This window comes from Dermacentor silvarum, chromosome 4, assembly GCF_013339745.2.
Source record: "Dermacentor silvarum isolate Dsil-2018 chromosome 4, BIME_Dsil_1.4, whole genome shotgun sequence".
Taxonomy (NCBI): Eukaryota; Metazoa; Arthropoda; class Arachnida; order Ixodida; family Ixodidae; genus Dermacentor; species Dermacentor silvarum.
Genome location: NC_051157.2, coordinates 141357188 through 141384112, shown reverse-complemented (window position 1 = coordinate 141384112; position 26925 = coordinate 141357188). Strand labels below are relative to the sequence as shown.

General features: G+C 47.9%; 1 protein-coding gene across 1 annotated transcript in view; it reads left to right on the top strand.

The window, feature by feature from the left end:
- The first annotated feature begins 467 nt into the window (after window positions 1-467).
- The window catches only part of LOC119450689 (MOB kinase activator-like 2), a 145419-nt gene continuing 118961 nt past the window's right edge, over window positions 468-26925 (top strand). Inside the window, exon 1 of the mRNA XM_037714202.2 lies at window positions 468-624. Within this exon, the coding sequence (XP_037570130.1) occupies window positions 620-624 (5 nt within the window). The 5' untranslated portion in view covers window positions 468-619. The remainder of the gene's footprint in view (window positions 625-26925) is intronic.

Below are 26925 nucleotides of genomic sequence, written 5' to 3'. Positions count from 1 at the left end.
AACTTGTTGACTCATTGCACCCATGATCTGTGACTTATGTCGCCATAGGGTAACGAAGAGTTAGAATATTATGCGTACTTGACTTATGGCAACACGATTATAATCTCGGGGATGGGTACATTTCCTAATCGTCACACTTGATAGCGCGTGCCAACTGCATAAATAGTGAAATTTCTGTTATCATACTGCTCGTGATGTTTCACGGAGGCAACGTTATCAAATGAATGGACCAGACGCATTTTTAAAGCTCATTGCGGTTTCAAAACGACTATCAAAATCTTCCATCAGTTTCTAGCGCCATTGAGACTGAATGCGACACTAGCGCCGCGCCGCAAGGCGTCTTTATTTCGATTTTTCCGGCTCTGAGACGTCGGTGCTCGCCTCGAAACACTGTGGCGAGCGCGAAGCCAAGTCAGCTGATTTCGGACGGGTCTCGCCATCTGTCGCCGGCGCGGCGCAACTATCGCTCCTGTGCGTGAAGTCGGCCATGTTGACTGTGGATCGGTGTTGCCGTGGTCGAGCCGCCGTTGATGAAAAATCTTTCCCGGCGGTAGCGTAGCACCCAAACGCCAAGCTGGATAGGCTACCGGAATACCTCCGCGACACCGTCGACTGGTTTATGGGGTAAGCCGAGCGCGCGCTGCCCGTGTCGGCAGCCGCCTTTTTCTGTCAAGCGCGCATGCCCCCTTTTTTGCCTCTCGTCCGAGAAAAAAAAAGAAAAAAGGTAACACCGCCGCTCGTGCACAACAACACACGAAACGGCGATGGTGGGAGGCAACGGAAAACACTGCCCGTGCCCGTGGTACGATCCTCTTCGCCAGGGCTCCGAAATGGCCCTCGGTGCGAGCACCTGTCCGCCTAATCGGCGTGTCGCCAGGCCGCGTCATATTCTTCCGGCGTCGTCGCGTTGCCGCTCACCGTTCGAGCCGCTTCGCAGGGCTGTCGAACGCGCTGGCGCACCGAGGAACCGGACGCACACTTTACTGTGGCCTCCCTCCTCCTTTATTATTTTTTATTACTCTTGCGTCCTCTATCACTGATCCCAGCGCGGATGCAAAAGTGCAACAAACGCGAGCGGTGTCAATCAGTGCGACGAGCGAACGTCAGCCGTCGTCGTCGAAGGTTTTTAACTCAATGACCGTTCGTGGTAGGAAAAGGAAACGACCTCACTCGGCTTTGTGTTTGTTTTTTTTTTTTTTTTTTTCGTCTCGTCCGAGCACTGTTGTGTAGGCGTGTGTGTGTGTGTGCATGTTGCGTGTATACTGCGCAGGCCTGCGAGAGAGGTCATTTTCGGTCCTCCTGCGCGCCCGCCCGCGAGAGGCCTGCCTCGCGCAAGCGCTGCCGAAGAGCGACTTTCAAGGTCTGCTGGTTCCCGGCAGAGAGTTCACTGTTCTCTCCAGCTCTAGCCAGTTCTCGCTGCTTTATAGCCGCGGCAAGCAGCAGCGCGAAGAGAGCACGGCGCATTGTATACGACGCGCTAAGGTCGTCCGCCGAGCAACCCGGTGGACGAAGCACGGCTTTCTTGACGCAATGCCTTTCTTCGTATTTTGCTTTTGTTGTCGCCGACCTGGGGTGTGTGGTGTCGGGTGGTGGGGGGAATGGACGAGTTTTCTCGTTACACCCCGGCGATGGTGCTTTGATGTTTTGCTTCGACTCGACCGCGAGCTGGTCGAGGATTGTTTGTTTCTAGCCGGAGAGAACGCGACGCTTTGCCCGCCGGTATCTGGGTCAGGCTCCCGAGAAATCAGCTGGCCCAAACGCGGCCGAACAGTCTGAAAGAACCGCGCTTCACCGGCCAGCGCACCTGACGCTAGATGCGTTTTTGTTGCCGTCACACCGTGAGAGAAGATAAGCGGCCAGAAAAAGAAAACCTCTGTGGCAGGTTCTTCCGGTGCGTGCTATGTTTATAGTAGACTACTCGAGACGCTCGTTCGAAGGCTGTACCGTACTACAGCTAGCGATCAGACGTACTTGAGAGGGGGGTCTTTTTCCTGCATAGAGCGATTTACGCGAAGGAGGAGATGGCTCGTCTCGGTGGGTCGTTAAGGGGACGACCCCTAAATCGCGACGCATGCATTGCTCCGTCGTAGCGCCGAATGCGCGGTGCGATTCGTCGGCGCGCTGTCATCAATAAAGCATAGTAGGTTTCGTGCTGACGATGTGACCGCCCCCCCCCACAGCCGACGACCGTTTAATGAGCGGCCCTTTTCGACGTGTGCCGTGAATTTATGGGCGCGAGCTAGCAGTTCCCGATTGTGGGTAACGTGACAATTGACGACAGAAAGGGGACAGCCGCTGTCGCTGATCGTTTTCTGTGTGTTATCGCTGAGGGGTCGCGGCGTTGATGAGTCATTGCATTGTCGGGCGCATTCGCGATGCCAAGCGGGTGTTGTGTTGTTGTTGCACTGTGTTGCGCAAGAAAAGAAATAAACTGAAGAGTGATCGGTTTTTGTCGCGTTCGTGCACTTGTGTTAATTGAAGCTCTTCACTCGGTGCACTGAACTGAATTCTCTCTCGTATGCGAGGAAAAGTTTCGTCTTGTGGCGTTCAGCGTGCTATCGTTCGTCAACAGTTAAGGACACCTCTCGTCAATGGACACTTATTAGTAGTTCAAAGGTCAGGTATTCCATTATATGCAACACAAAGCGAGTTGTTTTGTACAGCGTAATTTGACTTCGCGCCAGGAACCTTCGACGTACCCTAATTACGTCGTCACTGGTTTCGGCACGTAAAACCCCCAAAAGAATTACGTTGTCACAGAAAGAGTTGAACCGAAGCGCGCGCTTGTCTCGGTTGTCTCGGCGTGGCCCCTGAATTCTCGTTTCTAGTTTGTGTTCACCTGTATTGCCCCTGAATTCAAGTAGTTCTACTCGTATTTTCCTTGTTGTTACACGGTATTAACGATATATCTTTTCGTTTGCCCGTTTTACTTCTGTTTTAGAATGAAGGCACCATTTGCATAATGTGTAGGGAAGCTACGATTAGTACGTATGACAGTGGCGCACCGACGGGGGGGGGGGGGGGGGAGGTTGTAACACCCCCCCCCCCCCCCCCCCCTGTGGCCGACTTAACCCCCCTCTTTTATTTCACCCCTTTTCTTTCCTTGCGAATTTGAGTACTGCAACTAAGATGTAAGACGCGCAGTCGTCTGCACACTCACAAAAAGCGCATTTTATGACAATTTCCTGTGATGAAATTGAAATTTGTGCTATTTAGATGGTATTGGCAAACTGTGACCCCCCCCCCCCCCCCCCCCCCCCCCTGGCAGAGATCCTGGGTACGCTACTGACGTATGACCACCTTCTTACGAACCCACCTGTCTATGAGTCTGCACCTTGGCATTTTCTTGACTTACGGATAACTTGCGCTCTAGAAATATGATCAAGTGTTTCTATTTCATTTGACCCTCTGTAAAGGTGATGACGATTGAAGAATTACCCTTTACCTTGGAACATTGTTGGCACCACTATTGCCATTGCCATATCTTATACTGGAATTCGCATGACGTTTCTTAAGTCACTTTCGACCCAATTCAACGGGAATATTTAGTGCATTCTGTGGGTTGTTTTCCTGTATCGTTTGTTTTTAACTAAATGACAACAATTATTTGCTTTGCATTTATTTGATAATGTAGGCCTTCTGATGTTCAGACAACTCATCCGTCATGTTACATGTCATGAATTGCAAAACGTAGCATTAAAAAACAATATATATATATATATATATATATATATATATATATATATATATATATTGGGAGCACTAATCATACGTCTCATCTTCTGATCTGTACATACTCATCATCACAGTTTTGGGCCTGGTGGTGGGGTGCTCGCTTGGGAATAAAAGGAGTTCTGGGATGGCCTAAACGACGGCCTAAACGTTGTCTCACAATATATGTATTTTAAACGAGCAGTGTGCTTTTATGTAAACTGATTTCCTAAACCTCTATTGTAATCTTGTATTTGGATATCGCTAATATGACGCTTGCAGTCTTTAATAATATCTGTTTACTATATTTGATATTTTTCATCCTTGAAGTGTATTTCATGGTGAGTTTTAGCGGATTCAGAACCCCAAAATATTCGTCGTATTTAAGCGAAATTTGAACGTTCCCTTAGTGTAATCCTGGCAAGAAAGAACGGTAACACCGGTTCGCACACGTCCCAGTGCTTGGAACCTTGAGAGCCCGCGGTACCGCAGTACCGCCGTAGCCAGTTGGTTTTGCTTCAAGGTCGTAGCAGCGTGAACTAAAACAAAATAAAGCTGTAAATCCGGCCAATAAGCAAAAGCCGATCGAATTGGAAGTTAGCGCTTGCCCCCGTGTGTCTCTTTCTTTGTGTACGCGTTTTTAGTTCGCGCTGCTATGACCTTGATACGCGGCCCATCTGGAGTTCACGTCAACCACAGATGCCTTTGACGGCCGTGCCTTAACTCTCGTTATCTCTCGATTCCGCCCTAGCAAAGCAGGTGGATCCGGTTGATTGACCGCTGTTCACGGGCCAGCCGCCTGCGCTAGACAGTTACCGCAGTCAACAATTGTCTTTTACACTGCACGTGTGGCACCTATACCTACCGTGGGCGATCGGTCGAGGATTGGGCGGTTAGCACAAAATGAGTAGTAATAGTATGGAAAGTAAAAGCATTTGCTTCCTCCCCGCCCTTTTCCTGTATTTACTTAAATAATGAGCATCTATTTACCTCTACTACTACTACTACTACTACTACTACTACTACTACTACTACTACTACTACTACTACTACTACTACTACTACTACTACTACATGTCAACGGGACTACATTCCGATTCTGCAGATGACATTGTCCTGTTCAGCAACGCTGGGGACGACTTGCAACTGATTGAGGACCATAACCCTGCAATGCGCAAACACAGTTGCACAACCAGAGGAATTGGATCCACTTGTTGACCTTTATTTCTGACAAACCTGTGAAATGTTAATTGAGCTTAATGTACCAATTAATTAGTAATTGGTTCGTAGAGCTATTCAGAGCTGAACCTTCACTCCAGCATATCAGAAACGCAACAATGGGCATTCCGTTCAGTTTCCCGCACTTAAATTCGAATTTTGAGGCACCAAACCCGGCGCATATATGATACGTTCGGGCTTTCATCGTCAAACAGCAATCTCTAAAGAAGGTGTCTTTGAAGATGAAGGTGCCAAAGACAAGCGTAATGTTCAGTCGCCTGGCAAAGGAACAAGATATTCGTTATTGGCATATGGAGCCTTTTTTTACTCTCTTCAAGAGAACATTTCATCATGATCAGCCTATATTTATGTCCACTGCCGGACGAAGGCCTCTCCCTTCGATCTCCAATTACCCCTGTCTTGCGCTAGCAGATTCCAACTTGTGCCTGCAAATTTTGCGACTTCATCACCCCACCTAGTTTTCTATACCGTCTTCGACTGCGCTTCCCTTCTATTGGTATCCATTCTGTAACCCTAATGGTCCACCGGTTATCCATCCTACGCATTACATGGCCTGCCCAGCTCCATTTTTGCCGCTTAATGTCAACTAGAATATCAGCTGTACGCGTTTGTTCTCTGATCCACACGGCTCTTTTCCTGTCTCTTAACGTTAGGCCTAACATTTTTCGTTCCATCGCTCTTTGTGTGGTCCTTAACTTGTTCTCAAGCTTCTTTGTTAACCTCCAAGCTTCTGTCCCATATGTTAGCACCGGTAGAATGCAATCATTGTACACTTTTCTTTTCAACGACAGTGGTAACTTCCCAGTCAGGATTTGGCGATGCCTGCCGTATGCACCCCAACCCAGTTTTGTTCTTCTGTAAATTTATTGTTTTGTAAACATTTATCTATAGGGCCAATTAGTCACAGGGGGTGACACACCGTAGAGCGTGACCCGGACCACGAGAAGGAAATTTCCAGAATAATAAAAGATGCGTCGTAGCGCGTATGGCAGGCGCATCAAAGTCATTACCGGCAGCTTACCGATGTTCTTGAAAAGTGCCCCATCATTGTGTTCTGCTGGTGCTAGCGTATGGGGCAGAAACTTCGAGGATAAGAAGCTCGGAGAGAAGCTATGGACCGCGCAGCGAGCAGCGAAGCCAAAGACAGCGGTGTGTATTAGTTAGCAAAGGGTAAGCCATGCAATGGGCTCGAAAGCAGATAACCGATCTAGTAATAGTACTAGTTTTGTCTTTATATTATAGACATTGTGGAGTGCACTGTCAAGAACCAGCCATCACTTTCACGGTCGTGTTTTTATCATTTTTTATGACAATTAAGCCATCGGTATCATTTTGGCACGGCGTTTCTTTCACCGTGGATAATAAGGAGAGGAAGAGAGGTTCACTAATGCCACATAAAAAAATGCACGTGATAATAACGTGATTCGATTGGCTGCCCTGCGCAGTACGTCGTGGTGTACGCCTCAGAATTAGAGCTGGCCACGTATTTCCCCTCATTTGCTGCGGCATTTTCTTTTTACAGTGCAGTACACAAGGCCATCCCACTGTAATAAAATGGAAGTGACGCCTGAATTGGAAATGGTCTATAGTGAACGTAAATTAGACTGATGATGATAATGAACTTGAACATTTGCGCGTGCGCACGCACGCACGCACACGCACGCGCACGCACACGCACGCACACGCACGCACACGCACGCACACGCACACGCACGCACACGCACGCACACGCACACGCACGCACACGCACGCACGCACGCACGCACACACACACACACACACACACACACACACACACACACACACACACACACCACACACACACACACACACAACACACACACACGCATATATATATATATATATATATATATATATATATATATATATATATATATATAGGCATTTACATCCGCCACGCATTCTCACGACGTTCTATTTTAGCAGTCGTGCAAAACTTCGAGCAACTATGTCCCGTGCTTACCGTACTTGAATCCGAGCCGCTGCTGTTTACAAAGTCTCGAATGCGAAACCTGGAAGACGCCCTAGACTCGGTGACCCGGTTCGAGAGGTATTCAAGTCAATTTCAATTCAATTAAGTTTTGACCGCTTCAGTCACGATGTACACATTTGCGGACGCGACTTACTTTTACCATTTCTGTGCAGTTGTGGCAAGGAGTAGGCCACAAAAATTAACCTTAGGGCAATTGAACGTTTTGCTTACCTCAAGTACCTTCATTTAAATTCTGAGGGAAATTTATCGCTACCGAAGATCGCTTTGGAGAAGGCACTACAGTGTTTGACGGGAGACGTGACGTGGGACGTTTCTGTAATTGTGAAATAATTTTTTTCTTTCTAGTAATGCTTGCTATACCAATAATTAACTTGTACAAGTAATTCTCACTTGTGTTTCAATTCTTTATATGCAGTCTGCATTTTCTTTTCTGTTCAAGTACACCGTAACTTCCTTATTGCACAGTCGAAACAACGCAGAAGGGGAAAAAGAAAGAAGAGAGAGAGAAACTTGATTACGCAGGCCTGTCCACACCTCTCGCATTAAAAATTTCTTTTTTCGACGTGCTGCATTCTAAACTCGATGGATGGAACCGGGGGCAGTGTAGTCTGTGCGGGGAAGAAAGTGTCAAGCAATCGACTAATGAACTTAGCAGTTTGTTCGGACACTCCACTTCGAAGTCCGCGCGTCACGAATGCCACGTTGTTGGGGTGAAGTGACTGACGCGCCACACTGAGGGACAAGATTGCTTGAGTGCTGCCGTCGCCCTGCCTTCTGAAAAAAAAAAAAAAAAAAAGAAATGAAAAAAAGTGCCCGATTTGACAGGTTTGTTAGATAAAAAAATAATTGCTGGTTCGCAGACACGCTGACACGTAGTTAGTTTTCCCGCCGACAGGGCGGCGTCACGATGCAGCGGACGGCCAAGCCTTTGACCAATCGTCGTGTCCTCATCCTGAAACATGAGGCCTACGTAAATTGGGAGAGTCGTAAATGATGTGATTGAATGAAATTGGAGTCAGCTGATGTCCATATAGACGATGAATTGCTCAATCGATGTAGACGACGTGGAGTTTGGATCGGACATTACATGAGGCTTTGGTGTTGCGCGGCAATTCCTAAAAATATGGCGACCGGCGTCGTTGGTGAGCAAGTGATTAGCCTCACTTTTTTTTTGCGTGTATCTCGCGGTTGGCTTACATTCGAGGAACCTGTAGTTCTTTTAATATTTAAGGAACTCGCGATGTCTGGACATCGACTTAAGATTATTGGGAGTCCGCTTAGATCAGGACATCGTACGACATAAGGGAGGGTTTCGGTTGTTGAGGCTTCAGATTGTGACGTCACTTGGGAAGACCGATGCTACGTACTGTTGATAACAATGCGTCGAGAGAAAAAAAAGTAAGGTGTCCCGTGGCGTGCCCCATTGACAAGTATGGTCTTCTCGCCTTCGCGCGGTACTTCATCTACAGGATGTATTGCTTGAATTCGAGTAATATGGTGTACGCTCGGGCGCTTATTTTCAGGATTCTTTTTTTCTCTTTATTTTTTGTTGTCTGCCGCCAGAAGCGAAGCAGAAAGCCCTTCATCGTGAGTAATAATAGTGCCGCGTTTTTGTTGAGCGCAGCGTTACGAGACATCTCCATACCGTACCGGCTTCAAGGTCACCTTCGAGTGGTCACCGTCAAGGTCGTCCTTCGAGCGGACCACATCTGGTCCACTCGTTTACAGAGCGATCTCGTTTTCTATCAGCGGAATTAGTATCTGCTGATATTCGTTTATTCTCCCCATTCTTCTTTCTTGGCTCTGCTCGGGCAATAAGCTGCGAGGTCTTTTCCAACTCCCTCGTATATTTCCTCGTCCATCTTCAAGGCACTCACCTCGACGTTTTAACTTTGACCTTCCGAGTGTTAGATCTTTTCAGCAAATGCGTCGTTCCTGTATTTCAGTGCAGCTTTAGTGGCAGTCGTACCGCTGCCTTAATTTGTACACATGTGGGCCTTTAGGCTTGGCTGGTATTTTTTACTGTTGTACGGAACTCCTCGGGCGATTTTGCAGTTCTTACGTGCTGCCTGCATTACGCCTGCTCGAGCAGGACTTTCCACGTTGTTATCGTCCACCGCTGAACCGGCGTACAACGGTAATCAGGCCCGCAGAACCGGCGTCGCAACTGCGCTGTGCCTGCTGACCGGCGTGGAGCGACGAGTCGCTTGGTAGCCGCTTCTCGATGCACATTGGACGGAGTGCTCCGCGGTACAGGGTGACCGGCGTATAGGCGACCAGTGCGGCGACTACGAACACGACGTTGCCGCCGACCATTTAAAGAGGCACATTGTTTGTAGATGTGTGGAGAACCCGCCACGGCCCCGGTCGTGGCCGCATTTACACATAGGCAAAATACATCGCACGGAGGCAGCACTTAGTCGTCTATGGGTGGCAAGGTAAACAATTTGAAGAAAAAACGAGAACGTTGTTTTTGGTTCGCTGGCGTCTGAACAGGCTGGTATTGTGATTATGATAAAAACTTATCGGGGTAGTAACGAAAGAAAAATAAAGGAAAGAGAGAGAAACGCTGACGGGGGTTTGGCGACGGGCTTTGTATTAACAAACCCCGGCAAAGGAAACGGTCCGACAGCAAGCAGCGCAAACCGTTTTAATAAGCGATTTCAGCGTGCCGTCTATAGCGCGACTTCGTTATGCGCAGGTTGTCTGTGTGCGCGTCAGATTGTTTGCGCAGACGCCAATTACGTCCCGTACAACCTCACTTCCCAACATTCGTTTCTCACACTGACGTCACGTAGCCATTGTGGATAAAACTGGAGACTCCGCTGGTGGATAAGACTGGAGACGCCAGTAATAGATCGGGCGCAGGCACCCATCTGTCAACGCGAAATAGCTCGTCGTCCGGTGAAATCCTCGATGTGAGGCGCGACGGTTGTGATCGTTCTTAGTTATGGAACGGTATATGGAATACCGGGCTGTGCGTGTAGTTAGTGTTGAGTGATAGCTGCTAGGCCTGGAATGACACCAGCACCTGACAGCCTTCCCGGTCGCGTGACTGTCGTCGCATGCGCTTAGAAAGGACGCGTGGGTGTGAGTGGTGGCAGCGCATACTATAGTTCGCTTCCTGCGACGGGTGCACATTTGCCGCGCTATCGCGCACGAAACTGGAAGGCCTTAATGCCGGCAACAAAAGGAATGTGGCGTGCGCTTCCTGTGCGCCATGATTGATTATGCCTATCGGCGACGACACCGACGCGCACTACACGCTTTCTCTCGCGTGCTTTCGAATCGGTTTGAAAGAATGACTTTCGCCTTATAACGCCGACTCGGTTTTGCGCCATCTTTTTTAACAAACTGCGCGGTGGGACAGGACACGAGGAAATAAGTGAGGCGGACGAGTGAAAAAGATAAATCCGTACCAACTCGCCCAGCTGGCGACTATTGTTTGGTTGTGCCATCCTATTCTTCGATTCATTCATTCATTCCTTATTTCTTTATTATTTTTTTTTGTAAGCGATGCTTTCTATGCTGATGAAACCAACGTATGTTCTTGGCGCCCGCTTAGAAACGGCCACTAATTTTGGTGTTCTTATTGATAGACTAGAGCAATTAGCACTACTTCAATAAAGAACATTTCAGGTATTGAGTGTACCGCCTCTGTGCGAATATGCGGTTCGTAGACCACATTCAACTGCTTTCTGACGCGCCACCATTGGAGCAAACTTTTTTTTCCCCCGCATTATAAGAAAGGCACTGTCGAGCACTGTAGTGGTGGCCCACGTACGGCTGCCTTTGAATGCATATAACAGGCGTGACTGCTAAAGTATATTCAAAACTCTATTTTCTATAATTTGGGGGATGGAGGTTGATTACTAGAAACAAAAGAAGAAAGATCACTTGAATGTTTTAAACTTCGCGCCGAAACTCCAGCGCACGTACGTCATGCATTTCTCGTATCTTCCTCGTATTTTGGCCGTTGTGGTGCAGAAAATCTTCATGAAGTTCACTCAGTTCCGCATTTTCCCCCTTTAGAGTAAAATGTCGTGTATCCTAGCCATTAGAACATTAACCAACTCGGCAGACGCCGCCGAAATAATGTAACTTCAAGGCGATCCTGGCGCGGGAACTTGAAGTGGGGACGCCTGGCTTCTTTGGGAATTTGTAGAAGCTCGCACGCAATCTATACATACGCGTCGCAAACAACTAAAAAAAAAAATGTCTTCAAATGTGCTCTGCAAACGTTTTGATATTGCGGCCATAAAGATGATTTTAAATTGTAAATAATCAATGCTAATTAATCTAATGTGATACCACAAGAAATTCTGGCGGCATCTCCAGGACTTTGCTAAACAGCGCGTACAGTCGGTTTCATCCGCACGCAAAATTTCGAATGCTTTGTTTTTCTTTCTTTCTTTTTTTTTTTTTGGGGGGGGGGGGAGGGAGTGGCGGAGTGGGACACAACTTCTATGTTGTGGCTCCTAGGACCATTTTTCCTGGCGAACTTGGGTGCGCGATGGCGCGTTTGATTATAGAAACGCAGCCGTCTGCGGTTCGTGCGACAGAAGTCTGATGGCATATATGTAGTTTGTGACGTGCGGAAAGGGAGAGAGTTCGTCGTGCGGATGTATGCGCAGCGTCGTGGCGCCGTATACGAGCGACACGCAACCGCACTTCGCCGCAAACGAACGGTCGAGGCACATCGCGCGGGAACGTCCGCCCGAGTCTGCATGGTGGACTGACCGCAGAGTGTGTATACTCTGGCCGGGACCAATCGTGACCGAGTCCTCCGCAAACGCTGCGCTTGTTCACAACTTCCAAAGCGGTATACAGAGCTGTATAGCTGGGTGGGAGGACTTTATCCCCTGGTCACGGGCGGCAATCGGGGACGCATGCTGGCCGCGAGCAGCGCTCGTACTATTGTCGGTGCACTTAACATTGCGAAGTTCCGTGTCAACGCGCCATGCTTTCTAAGTGGAGAGTTTTAGCTCGAAACTGGTTGTTCGAATGGCAAACTATATGTAAAGAAAAAAAAAAAAACTAGCGTAGCTTGCACTGGAGGCGTATTGCTAAAGAGACAGCGGAGCTGATGGGCACCTAGCTAGTCCTGGATTTTGGGCTAGGCTAAGCACTACCAAGTCATCCCCAGCATTTCCTGGAATGTATTGATTATTGATAGATTATCGATTAGCTATTGATTGGATATCGATTGCCTATCGATGAGTGACTAAGCTCAAGTAGTCCCAACCGTGCTTAGTTAGACTTAGCCAGGCTCAGCTTGACTAGTCCACAGGGGTATGTGCCATTGCGCGTGGACCCTTTCTGCATTACCGCCAGGATCGGCCCACATTCTGTTCGCGGTTGACACATTACGACGGGCTTAAACAGCTCCGCTCAATAGCGCACCCAGGATCTCAGCCAAAGAGGGAGGGGAGCAAGCACTTTGCACAATATGTAATTTCCTTGCTTTAGCCAGAGGAATCCAACAGCAAATAAAATGCCTACTAATTACAATAATAATGACGATGTTTGTTTCTTCAGCGTTTTACTCCAAGTAATTTAAGAGTGAATGAATAAATACAAGACAGTGATAGAGTTTTTGTCAACCAGGAAAATTCGACCTCAAGCCACCTCCTGAATTGTAATGACAATGTGAACAGAGCACTGAAGGTACACGTTGGACTGGTGGGGCTGGACGCGTGGGGAGGGGGGGGGGTACAACCCCCGACACCCCCCCCCCCCCCCCCCACCCTCCCCCGTCGGTGCGCCACTGGCTCCGCTGTTAAAAATTATGGGGTTTTAGTTGCCCAAACCACGTTTTGATTATGAGGCACGCCTCCGGAATAATTTGGACCACCTGGGGTTCTTTAACGTGCACCTAAATCGAAGTACACGGGTGTTTTCGCCCCCACCGAAATGCGGCCGCCGTGGCCGGGATTTGATCCCGCGACACCATTGCCACTAAGCAACCACGGCGGGTTGGCAAACTATTCCGGGTTCGAATCGAGTGCGAATATTCGGTGACAGTGACCTTTGAAGATATCGAATCAAGTGCTGAATATTTTCTGATTTGTGAACAAAACTGATCAGTGCTAACGTTGCGTGGACTTTGGCTAACGAAATGAATTGCGCTTATTTACATCGTTAATTCGGCTAATACCGTTCATAACCTTGAGGAGGTTGTAAATAAGAAATGACTGAGAGGCGATCGTATATCTGGTGCGCCATGATAATGGCAGTGATGAAATGTATACGGACAACGAGTCACCCATATGCGTGTAAAGCGTTGTGTCCGTCGGATCTAAACGTTATTCTATAAAACACCGCGCACCGATTTAAATAAATGCCAGCGTGGTCAGATTGGCCAAACCACGAATTGCTTTGCCTAAACGGAGACAGCAAATTTGTAGGCTGTCTCAAGGTGAGGCTGCCTTACTGAATTACTAGAAATTATTGAACTGATGGGTGCTACATGCGTTTTTATTTTCTTTTTTTTTTTCTATAACTGCATGGTACCTATGCGGTGCAACAGCCACTCCTGCATAAAGTCATTTGTAGCGTTCGCTCGCGTTCCCCTTCTTCTCTGTAGACTCTCATGAAAGTTGTCGTACGCTGTATTCGAACAGAAACGCGCTAGTCAAAACAGAAATTGTCGACTCGACAATTTCGAGTATAGGGAATTCGCGAATTTGAAATTTCGAACGTTCGCAACACCCCTGGATGCTCTCGTAAAGCTCGCAAGTTGAAAAGGGAGGTAATACTTCACTGGGAGAGAGCTTTTGCCCTGTTGTGGACACCGAATATATGCTATAGTGATCCGGTTGCCGCGCGTCTTCAGCAAACGAGCATTGAATGGCGCTCGGCTGTTTGTGTGTTGGTTGCGCGCGCGGTTACCGATGGCGTCGCTTTTTAATTTGTTTATTTCTTTTACCTATAGGAGAGACTTCGTCGCACCAGGTCATATATACCGTACATATTTCTCAACGATGTTGTTTGTATGCAGGAGCTGTGCAACGACGCGTGAGTGATATTAGACAACGTAAGCATTAAAGAAATGCTTAAGGGAGAAGTAAGTTGAGCCTGACTAGCGAATTATCCTTCTTAAAAAAAAGGAAATTTATTCGATGACAGTGAGAAGATGCTTGATAAGCCAGAAAATACGCAAAGACGAGACACGTGGCGACACCGCCTTGAAGTTTCCGCACCAGACAAGCCCTGATGTATTGTTGTTGTTGCGGTGCCGTTTGCAGCTAGCACTTCATCATATATACCACAATAAAATTAATTGGCGCCTAAAGCGGATAACGCGCTGATACTTTTCTTTTCCTCCATTTCTGACATTCCAGAAATAAGCGCTTAATTACCGGTCTATCTGAACCTAATACTCTTCTCTAGTTTTCCTATAGAAGTCAAGATAAAAAGAAGGGACCATCTATTCCTTCTTTCTGCGAAAACGGCATAATCATGGCTTTAGCGCAGTATATGATGTGTAATTTACAAAAGCAAGATACGGTCGCCAACGCACGTTGTAGTACCAAGAGCGAAGGCTCAGGGGCTTATCCGATTTGAATAATCCAGCCGTGTTTATTTATGCACCCGTATACTGAGACAGGTCGGGAAGTCGCATCGCTGTCCAAGCAAAAGCCACGTCCGCAGCCTATATAAGCTGGGCGGACACCGTTTTTTTTTTTTTTACTTTCTTTCACCTGGCAACCTGCGTGTTGAGTTTGCGAGGTTGACGTGGTTACTGCGCACACCGCTGTCTCCATCGTCAATTATCGGGGACGAGCAAAAAGGGACTATAACGCAGTCGCATAAATATCATTTCTCTCAGTCGCACCGTCTCGGAAGCGTCGGGCATCGGCAACCTTAAAACTTTTCTTTTTTTTTTCTTTGTTTTTTTTTTAATTTTCTTTACGCTGCGCTTACACTGTGCTTCGGTTGTGTTTTTATTTAACACGAAATGTGATGAGCGTGCAAATCTTGTTTGCGTTTCTCATATTGACAGCTGTCTGCGTGTCTAAATGCGTACACACTAAAAATAGAGGGAATAAACACGGGGAATGCGGGAGATGGAAATTCAAGACGATGAGCAACACGAGAGCAAGGTGAGGGCAGCAGGAGCCTGCTCTCACCTTGTTCTCGTGTTGCTCACACACTCAAATTTATATGTCTGCATAAACCCCATACTCCGTTTAATAATTGTAAAGCTAGCATCCCGCGATGCAGTTTGCCCATCTAATAGCGGAGTATCGTCGTCTTCGCAAACAGCGGTGTGCAAGCACGGTTTCCATGTATATTATGACGCTTAAGGTGTATACGTGGGTCTTGTGATGGAGGAGGAGGAAACAACTTTATTTTGCTAATTTGGCTTAGTAAAAAAAAAAAATTAAAAACAAAGAAAAAAGGAAAAGTTTTAAGGTTTACTGTGATGGAAGCTCGCGGGCAAGACACAAGCCCCGACATGTGCATCTGAACCATGACCGGTGTGCTGTCATTAGTTGGGCACATGCGCCGTGCAGAGAAGCGCACTTGCCAATTGTGAAAATGGTCAGTTTGTTCTCGTGGCCACATTCAGTGTTGAGTAATTGAGGAAAATAACTTGCACTTTTTTTAGACATGCGTTATGCAAAGTTACTAATGAAGGCTGCTATGCGTAGGTAGATTTTTTTTCAGCTGGGCCATTCCTAGTTTGATCTGCTCTCTCGTTCTCTCTCTCTCTCTTATTTGGTAACGGTTTGTGACAGGGTAACTCGTGGAAGACTCAGGGTCGGTGCCAAATAGTTGCTTGGTGTATGCCTGCGTGAAATTTACTTCGTTTGTCTCAACTGCTGGGGGCGGTAGTTTAGCGCCTAATTAACAGCTATACCATGTGGCGTCCGCCGCCGTGGTAGTAATCGTATCGGCGTCGTGGGTGCTTTGCGGAAGTGGTCCAGTCGCGAAGGTGAGTGCATTGATAGTGATTCGACCTTGGTTGCCCCAACGTTTGAGCTGGGCCGTATTCAGGGTTGTCCTGTCATCCTCGTCGCTCTTGTGCCATAGTTGTGTCGAATTGTGTGAGATTAATTGTTAGGCAATAACTTTATTGCCCAAGTTACTTGTATTTAGGTAAGAAAAACAGTTTTTTTTTCACAGTATAGTAGTTTTATTTTTCGCCGCTATAAGGCATCACAAACCAATGACTTTCTCGTCGCCCAACATTGCGACAATAGCTAACAAACAAACAAACAAACAAACAAACAAACAAACAAACAAACAAACAAACAAACAAACAAACAAACAAACAAACAAACAAGCAAGCGTTCGGTATATTCTCATTGGCATATAAGGCTGAACAAGTTGCATGTAAGTGGAGTGGTCTGGCTGAAACAGTCCGCCGTCGTCGTTGTGTAGAGGTCGTAAAGCTCTACTACATTTAAGGGGGACATTTCAGGTGCTGTTTTGATTGGCTCTGTAAATTTTATTTCTACAGTGTCGGGGTCTGCGTGGAGCCCGTGTCCAGTGAAGTGTCATAGTCCGCGGGCCGTGCATGCATGGTCAGCCGTAATAGTTTTCGTGAACAGAAAGTCGGGCAAGTTGGTTTAAGACGCCTGTCTCTTGCGCCGCACACAAACGTGTATTTAACAGTTATCCCTTCATCATCTGCACCAGTAAGTCGAAGCCGGCCCAAGTATAGATCGGGCAGGGTATATATGCTTTGTTCAGGTGTATCGGTAACAGCCAATTGTCCTCTTTTCTGCGCTTCTACGCCGGTCTTGACCTTAAGCTGTAAGAAGGTCAACAAGGGCTGGGGCTTGCACCAGTCCCCCGCCCACCTATTACCCCTGCAGACTTTGGAAGACGCTTATAGACACTATGTGTCTACTACTGGGCAGGTGAACTCATTTTTGCATTCTTCTTTCTATTAACATACTGCATGGGTAACCAGCCAGACTGTTTAACCTGCCTGCCTTTCCTCGTCTATATCTCTCATGGGGCTCGCTTTAAATATCGTCGCTTGAAAGTACGAGAGGCAGAAAGTCCTACTGGTTTGCGGCAGGTCAAAAAAAAAAAAAAAAAAAAAACCTAAAAGAACAACAACAACAGTAAAAATGAGTCTCGAAGGAGGGCGCGCCTTCCCGAGTTGTGTTGGTTGAAGGAAAACAGGGGTACTATATATATACATACACCTCGAGTATATAAACACGCGTTATCTTTAATTAGCCGTGTCGCTGCGCACACTGCGATAAAAAGCAAGCACAATGCGAGCGCCCTCTGCGAGCGAGCTCGTACGTAGCGCATTGTGGCGTTCGTCGCCTTCGTCCCACGCCGACGCTGTCGGCGCGACGACAAGGTCCCGCGTTGGCGGTTTGTTTGATTCGGTCGCCCCCGCAGGTGCTGCCGCCGGTTTGTACAACACCACCTAGACTATTGAATAGGTGGTGTTGGTTTGTACGGGCGCTGGCGAATGGGCGTCTCGGCTCGACACCGGCTCACGTAAAGCGTAGAGTTTCCTAAACAAAAATTATTCCGTAGAGGGAACTCCGGCGCTATAAGTGGTGTGTTCCAATTGCGGCCAGCAACGGAGACAACGCAGACGGCTTCAAGCCCGAGTAATGGAGCGCGTCTGGAACCGTCCTGAAAGACGATGGATGGATGAATGCTAGGAGCGTCCCCTTTGGAACGGGGTGGTTGGTTGCGCCACCAAACTCGTTATATTGCCTTATGTCCTACTTGTCACCAAAAAGAAAAAAAAACAACAAAAACAAAAAAGACGCCCGTGTACCGTGCATTGGCTGCACGTTAAAGAACCCCAGGTTGTCAAAATGAAACCGGATTCGCTCACTACGGTGTGCCTCAACCAAACCGGAGTTTGGGCGCGTAAATACCCCGGAATTTAATTTTAGAGTTCAGCTTTTAAGCGTCCGTTCTTGCGGCGAGCGTCGGCGGCGTAAGCGATCAAGCGAACGAGCACAGCGAAACACGAACGCGCAGCGGGGGATGAAGGACGGCGATAGCAAAGAGAGCGCGAGGAGGAACGCAGAGGAGGAGAGTACAGCGGAACTATGAGGAGGAAAGCGGAGGAGGATGGTATGGCGAAAGCGTGAGAAGAGAAGCGTAGTGCGCGCCGACGATGGCTGTGAGATGGCGCCATATGTTAGCGCGCGTCGTCTGGTGCGTCTGTTTGCGGCGGCTGTTTTGAATCGCGCCGACGCGTCACCCACGCGCTGGCTATCGCGATCTCCCGATTAGCGAGGCAGTCGCGCCACACTCGGCTCCGTTTGCAACGTGCCGCAAGACGCAGGTTGTGCGCGCCAGCCAGTATATCGTGAAATGAAAAATCCGGATGCAGCTGCGCTCAAATTTCCCATTAGGGAGTATCGTAATCGTCGGTGAATTTCTCAAATTTAATTTAATCGGACGGAGTCTACGAGGTGCCCGCTTAGTATATCTATAAGCTGTCAAAATTCACTTTCGTAGGGTCTGCTTTGTACCCGCGTCGCTGTCGTGATCGCAAAAGGCGGCTTTAGGTCGTGTTTCGGTCCTCCCGACGGTATGATGAGCACGTAACCGGGCCGAAGCGAAGCTGGCCACTCTTTCAAACCTGCATGAGATGGAATGGGACTATTAAATTTTGGCGGGGTGGAGAAGTGATGGCGTGCACCTCTTTTCGCAGCAGCCGCGGGCTTTTTTTTTTTTTTTTAACGACCGATAAGCGCGTACAGCGCGGTGAACGACCTTTCGTCACCCTCCCCTTTGACGCGTTGTGCTCTCGATTGCGTGCGCGCAGGTGAGACTGAGAGAAAGAAGGGCGTCGTTGTTTTCTTCCGTGTGTGTGTATCCCGCCGTTTGTCGCCCACGTCGGTGTCCTGCGAACGGAGCAGCAGCGAGTGAGGGGAAGGCGACGCATTTATAGCTGCTCGTCAAGAGCTGCGGTTTATATAGCCTAATTGGGTGGTGCGGTCTTGCGCGGGGAAACAAAGGACTATAATACGTTACGCCCGCTCGCTAGCTTGTATATTGTGCGTCGCACGCGACCTGCGCGTGCACGCTTTGCAACGCGTTGTATACGTGGGCTCATTTCGCTTTGCTCAGCCGCGAGCAGTGCTTCCGCAGTGCGCTTCGGCGTTTAGTGCCACCACGCGGGCGTGGACGTTCGGGTGGGATGTTCCTGTCGCAATGTCGCGTGTGCGCTTCTTCAGATGTTTGATTGTTTTTATTTTATTTCGTGAGAGTCAGTTTAGGTGCACGTTGTCGCCCGCTCTTCATTACGAGACCCGCATGCGTGCAACACACGACTGGAGCTGTTCTCTCCCGCATATATATATATATATATATATATATATATATCAAAAGTCATAGCTAGCTATGTGGGCGCCGTCATGTTGGAAATTGGACTGCGGCAGCAACCAGCTGAAGCGACTTCAATGCGACCCGCTCGACACGTAAAGTAGAAAAGAAAAAAGGGTCTCTTCGATTTGTTTTCAGGGGCTGTCCGAGGCGCTCCTTTCAGCCCATGAGTATTGACGGGCGTACTCAGCGTCTCGGGCGGTCCTGGACTGCAGTCCGGGAGGAGAAGTGGAAGTGCAATGTTGGCGGCGTCTGTTTGATCCGCAGGGAGTGTATATCTCTATCGCTGACTATATAGGCGGTTTCCTATAGTAAATCCTAGCAAAGTGCCCTATGAAGGTGAGATAAGGAGAGAGTTGCTATCCTCTCCTAGATATCTTTCTTCTCTTCTAACAGCGTTTTTCGCAATACGTTGCAATGAAATGTTGAGTTCGTTCCGCCTTCTACTGCCCTATCATCATCATCATAACCATCAACATCATCTGCCTATATTTATGTGCACTGCAGGACTTAGGCGTCTCCCTGTGATCTCCAAGGGCACCTGTCTTGCGATAGCTGATTCCAGCTTGCGCCTGCAAATTTCCTAACTTCATCACCCCACCTGTTTTCTGCCGTTCTCGACTGCGCTTCTCTTCTCTTGGTATCCATTCTGTAACTCTAATGGTCCACCGGTTATCCATCCTACGCATTATGTGGCCTGCCCAACTCCATTTCCCCCCCGCTTAATGTCAACATGAATAACAGCTATCCCCCGTTTTCTCTCTTATCCACACCGCTCTTTTCCAGTGCCTTAACGTTAGTCAAGATGTTTCGTTCCATTCCTCTTTGTGCGGTCCTTAACTTGTTCTCGACCTTCTTTGTAAACCTCCAAGTTTCTGCCCCATATGTTAGCACCGGTATAATGCAATGATTGTACACTTTTCAACGACAGTGCTAATCTCCCAGTCAGGATTCGGCAATGCCTGCCGTATGCACTCCAAACCAATTTTATTCTTCTGTAAATTTCGTTCTCGTGATCAGGGTCCCCTGTGAGTAATTGATCTACATAAACGTACTCCTTTACAGACTCTAGAGGCTGACTGGCGATCCTGAATTTTTCTTCCCTTGCCAGGCTATTGAACATCATCTTTGTCTTGTGCAGATTAATCTTCAACCCCACTCTTACACTTTCTCGGTTAAGGTCCTGAATCATTTGCTTTAATTCGTCCCCATTGTTGCTGAATAGGACAATGTCATCTGCAAACCGAAGGTTGCTGAGATATTCACCGGTGATGCTGACACTGCTAGTGTGACTATAACTAGTGGCGCTATACTAGTCCAGGTGCAACCAAATTAGGAAGGCCCACTAAGCTTCAACAAAGTGATTCCTTCACCAGAACAGGAATTGGCCTCCCTGGGGCTGTATTTGGCCACTGTACCTCCCTCATGACTCCTACAATTAACTGCCCTATATCACCGGTCTCCATGTCCGCCTATACCGAACCGCTAATGCGTCGTGCGCGATAAGAAACTCGCTCTCCTTTCCAGAGTCATCCCACTCTTCTTCCTCATTCTGCTGTGTGCGACCATCACTGGAGATAAAGCGTCCTCGTGATCTTTATCTGCCTCGGTAAGCGATTTGTACAAGGGTCACCCCTTTCAGGCTCGCGACTGCGCGCACCTGTGACTCAACCGCGCAGATAAGAAGCGGTGGATCGAGCGGCCACGTCTGTCTCGAGCTCCATGTGCGGAAGCTCTCGAGATTTGGGCTCTCTTGACTCCCGTGCACCTCTTTTTTTTTCTCTCTCTCTCTGTCTGCCGGCGGGGGACCGTTATGCATAATGTTTGCGCAGTCCTCGATCCAGCTGCTGTGCCTTCCGTTCTGTTCGGCTTCCTCGTGCTTATCGCCGGGCTGCTGTCGGCACCGCGCAGGCGCGTGGACGCGCTGAAGACATGCGACTGTCGGTTCCGCTTTCGAGCACTTTGTTATCAAGTGCCGCGCTGCTTGACTCGCAATCGCCGGATTGGAAAGTGTATGCACGGCGGCCGGCCGGCCGATCAGTGCTGTACTTCACTGCACTGCGCACCGCGCTGAAGGTGTACATACAAGCACGCCTTCCCGACAAAAGCTTTCGAATTGTACTCGCCTCCCCCCCCCCCCCCCCCCCTTCCCGAAAGAAACAGAGAAAAGAAATGCTAAATTTCCTCTCTGCCTAATCATGCAAATTATTGTCTGCAAATATTTATATATAGCGAACACTTTCAAAATTTATATAAGGTTGCCTGTGGCAGGTAGCCCAATTCCAGTTAATGAGCTGGTCTACTCGAGGAGGCGGATATTATTTGCACAAAAATTGAAATGCATAATCGACCAATCAACAAAAATTCCCTAATTAAGTTAACTAATTACCTGATGGCCCATATTACAATTTACAAATTGTAGCCGGGGAGTTCGCAAGGCGGATATATATATATATATATATAAGGTGACTTGAATGCATAAAGCGACGTTTTCTTAAGATACTAACTAGAACGCCAATGCATTTCTCCGCAATGTTCGATAATTAATATCTCGAAACTGATGTCATCCTGAGAATTCGTTCCAAGTGGATCCGCCTTGCGAACTCCACGGCGACAATTTGTAAATTGCAATATGGGCCATCAGGTAATTAGTTAAAAGCATAATTAGTGAATTATTGGTAATTATTCGATTATGAATTTCGATTTCTTGTGAAAGTAATGTCCGCCTCTTCGAGTAGACCAGCTCATGAACGAAAATTGTGCTATCTGCCACAGGCAACCTTTAAGAATTTTTGAAAGTGTTCGCTGAAACGCCCTGTATATAGCCGAGTACGACTTCGTGTCATCTTGTTGATCTTTTCTGACAACAGACAGTCTGAGCGCGCAGTATACCAAATCCCCCGAATGAATGCCGTTTGACTTGCGTGACCTTTTGTTATGTCGTATAGGTACTGTTACGCAGCGGCGTGATGATTTGACGGGGCGCTTTCGCGCGCTCCAAGTGGAGGCGTGTATCGGTGGGCGTTGGTTGTTAGCTGTCGTCCTTGCCTGTTCTGTGCTTGTGTTTGTACCCGGCATTTCGCGCTAATCTATCCGAGTTCGAAGGTCAGATCAACTGTATTCGACTGGACAGTCCTCTCAGCATGCAGATATAGAGGCGGGCGCTCTGGATTTTACTCCGCGTCATTGACAGTCCGGTGACAGGACTGTCAATGCCATTTGAAAATGATATGCTAATAGGGTAAAAATAAAACAGAAAACAAAAGAGACAAAAAAGACCGCCGAAGGTGCTCTTTAAAGAGAAACGCTAATATCAATTTAGACTGATACATCTTCGTTTCTGTCTTCGGTAATTTCGCGTTAGTAACCTGATTAATAAAAGAGAAATCGAAGTCCGAAATTCCTGTCTCTCTCTCTCTCTCTTTTTTTTTTTCGCGCGGATAGCCACTCACCCAGGTGATGTCAGTTTTCTAAGTATCCTTTTCGTGTTTTCGGCCGTTGGTGGCGCAGTGAAAGCTCTCGCAACTTGTCAAGTTCGCTCTTTGGCTCCTTTATAGAAGGGTAGTCTATCTTTCCCGAGCAAACGCAGTCAAAATCTGTGACATCACGGCGATTTGTGGTAACTTCAAGGCCGCGTTACCACCGGCCTTTTGCTTTCTTTCGCGTCTTTTCTGGCTTATACCGTGCCTCTTTAGGCATGGAATTAAGCTGTTTAAATCGCATCAATCTGGCTCCATTATCGTCATCCGACCTCATAGTCAAGCTTTATTTCTGTCTTCCGTGACCTTTGAATTGTTGCCGGAGGGTTCTGAAACGACTATAGTCTCATACATGGAGGCCGTCGGCCTCGTAATGCGTCCTCTGCTCGCTATAACATTTTTGGGCTTTTTCCCCTTCGTTTCGCATTCCGAAAAACATCGACGAACAGGCGTACGTATTCTCCGGTCGCACGAGAAACACGCACTTAGCCGGGGATTTCCGAGACTGCTGTTCCGCCGTTCTTTTTTTAACGCCTTTCCATTCGTCTCATCCAGGCGGTGCTGTATGACTGGGTCTCCCGGCAACTTCCTGCCGGACGACTCGCGGCATGCCATTAACACTTGACAGATTTCGAATCGCAGAGGGCGCATGCTCCGGGATGACTCAGCGTCTTTGGCGTCTCGGTGGTTGGAGCAATGTCGCGCGTCCGATGCCTCGACGTGCCAGACCGCATTCCGACGGGTGAGGGATGCAGGAGATGACCGCGCCATGAATTTATCAGTGCCTATTAAAAAAAGAACAAGTTATCAGAATTGATTTTTAGTAGCGCGACTAAATAGAAATATTATTTATTTAGTTGTGTTAGTGAAGTACCCTTCTACGATAGGCACTCTGAGAATTACCAGGTGGCGCCACTGTCTGCCATCAAGAAGCGCCACCTCACGGGTACTTGGCGAAGTACAGTAACTCTAGGGCGAAGGATAGGGAGACGGCGTCTCCGGCGGCGATTTGAAAAACGCTGCGCGTGGTTTGGTGCGAGTCTCGTTAATTATAGCAACGAACAGCGCTGCCCGTAATCATAGCGACGGTTATTCCTCGAACTGTGATGTGTTCTCTCGCGGAGCTATAACCTCGAGAAAGGAAAGTTGATGTTTGTAGCAGGTCACGTCTACGAAGTCGAGGAGGGGGGGGGGGGGGGGGGCTGCTGCAGGTGGTTTCAAGATCACCGGGACATGCGTTCCTGCAGCAACGTGCGCATCGGGTGCTTGTTTTGATTTTAACCTCGACCGAACAATTCAGTCAGGCCCCCGCGACTGCCGCACCGGTGTCGCGGGAAAGTGGAAACACTGCTGCTGTCTCTCTGCACGTTAACTAGGTGAAGTCGAACTCATACACAAGTCAGCGACGTGCCTGAAGTGTTCTTTCGTCACGGTAAGCATATCCCGGCCTTTGGAAGGGTCACGATCCGAAAGCAGATATAAGTAAAGTAAGAACGTCCTCATGGTGTCTAGCCACACTTTCTATTAAGAAACCTAGTGCTCACTGTGGTGCAGTGGCTTGTGCTTTAGGGTTGGGGGACACAGAATTGCCGTTAGTCCACGTGCTTCTTGCAGAAACGAACGACGTACGTTTCAAACTAACTCGCATCATCCGATCCTGTCTACGATAAGAAAGTGCTGTTTTTCGAACTGGAATAAGATGGAACACGGTTCCAAAACTTTATTGCCCAAGAAGTAAGACCAACCAACGATGATGCGAAGGTTCTCATCCGCAGCGAAGCAGTTTTTATGGTTGAGTTTTTGGTTCGGGACGTCGCTTTAACAACCGTCGTTGTCTGGAACCCCTACTCGCCAGGTTCGCCTTTGCCCAATCAATATGCTTCACCGTGTTACATGATTGTATTGAGATGAAGCACACTAACCCCCGTATTCAGAAATGCAACTTCGCTTCAAGTCCGTGCTTGACTTGAATTAAGTGACGCCTATTGTGAACATGCCCTGGACGTTCTTTGCGTTTGCTTCGGCGTGTTCACAATAGGCGTCACTTGATTCAAGTCAAGCACGGACTTGAAGCGAAGTTGCATTTCGGAATACGGGGGTAAAGCACATCGTCATTTTAGAGCGTGCTGCCTCAGCCGTCCCAAAACACCTGCTGTCGCTTTGCGAAACGCAGTTTAATGCTAAGCGTCGTTTAGATCGAAGGCTGGGTGCGTTGGCGTTGTTCGTAAATGAAATAAAGATACGGCGTACGTTTGTTCTGGCTGCGCTCGCGTGTGGCAGCCGCAGCGATCGCAGCAATCGGTTAGGCCCAAATCCACGGCCAAGTGACGACTTCCATGGACAACAAAAACGTATCTCGAAGGCTATGCTTTTGCGGTCTGCATGCGCCGGAAGTGATTCGGGAGCCGGAAATACATCGTAGACGCCATGTTTCAAACGCCGTCTACGGAGTGTATCATGACGCATGCACCTCTTAGGTACCGAATCCGTAACTGGTTCATAGGTGGTGTCCAAATGATGACGATAATGATGTAGTGGTGGTCAACCCTTACAACAGGTGAACACAAGCAATGTCCTTAAGAGAGAAGAAGAAAATGAGCACGTTGACGGTCGCTGTACGGAGTGTCTGGCTGCGGCGTACAGCTGTCCTCCACTCAGCTGGCCACCAACCCAGTGGTGGCACCCTCTGGGTTAAATTTGCGGATCTTAAAGGCTATGCTTTTGCTAGCTACATGCGGCGGAAGCGATTCCAAGGGCCGGGAGCACGTCATAGAAGACGGGTTTTGAACACCTATTACAGGCGGATTATTTGGGGCGTTCTTACGCTTGTCCGCATTTTTCCCCTAGGGTTTAGAAGGTTTCAGCCGTTGTGTGTATGTGTGTGCAGTGGCATCTCGTTGATACGATTCTGCATAATACGTTTTTCTGGATAATACGCTTCTTTTTCTTCTCCCGATAGTACGATTTGGTTGGATAATACGATTTTCGGATGATGCGCTTTATTTCCCGGTTCCTGTGAAGATCGTATCAACGAGATTCCACTGTATATATAATCGATAATGTCGTCCCAGCACTTCTTTAATCGTTTTATTGGTTAGACATATGAAGGCTGCGCTATCGTTCTTCCACTTCCACAGTTTAGGGGTCGTTTAGTTCTTTAGTTTAGGGTAGTTTAGTTCTTTCACAGTTAAGGGTTCGTCACGCCGTTATATTCGGCAAATCACTCAGATCGGCAGCTGCACGCGCATGCATTTGACAGAACGAAGTCTCCCTGTCTTGAGAAACCGTTGTCTGTAGGCCGGTACTCGTAAAGCGCCACCTGCGTCAAGTGTAGAGTGATTTCATAGTTAAGTGATTATAAGGGACACCTTCAGGTCATGATGCGTTGTAGATGGTACAGACAGATAATTCATGACATGCAATTAGTACAAGAATATAGAAATTTTTTCCAAGGAACGGTAGATAGATGGCGAAACCTATAAAACGGCTCAATAAGCTCAGAAAAAAAAGGTAGCGAAAAAGTATGAATTGCAAAATGCAGTAAATGCAGCTGAAAATAAAATGTCAGTGCAAGAAAAGTAATCATATTAAACGAACTTCGACTCGTTCGACGAATTAGTTTCAGAGATGCAAATACTTTATTTTCGAAAGATTGCATCGAGGGGTGTAGGCTGCTAAATTAGGCTAACTGTGCTGAACTCTCTTCATTGTTGGCAAATTTTTACTGAAAGGAAGTTTTCGCCCCAAAGTAAACTCCGCCTCATTACTTCGAGGACACTCGCTTCTTCAGTTGCACATAATATACATAAGCAGCGAAAATTTTCAGCACTCGTTACAGCGTTGACGGGACGCTTCCTACGCGAAGTTCTACTGAATCGCAGTGTTTCGAATGCAAACGTGTCGTTTATGAGGAGCGGTGCATATTGAAAGTCAGCACGCGTGTCTTGGAAGTCTCTCGTGATTCCGTCGTTGTGTGTTACCTTCCTGCGACTTGCCGCACACAAGGGCGACGAAGTCTTCGACGGGGCAGTCGGAGCAACTCTTTTGGCTAATAATGGTTACTCTTGTCACAGCTCGGCTCCTGTTTCTGCGTCAGCACTAGAAGTGTCATAGGGGGAAAAAAAGTCTGTGTGTTAAGTTTGGGAAGCCGGTCAC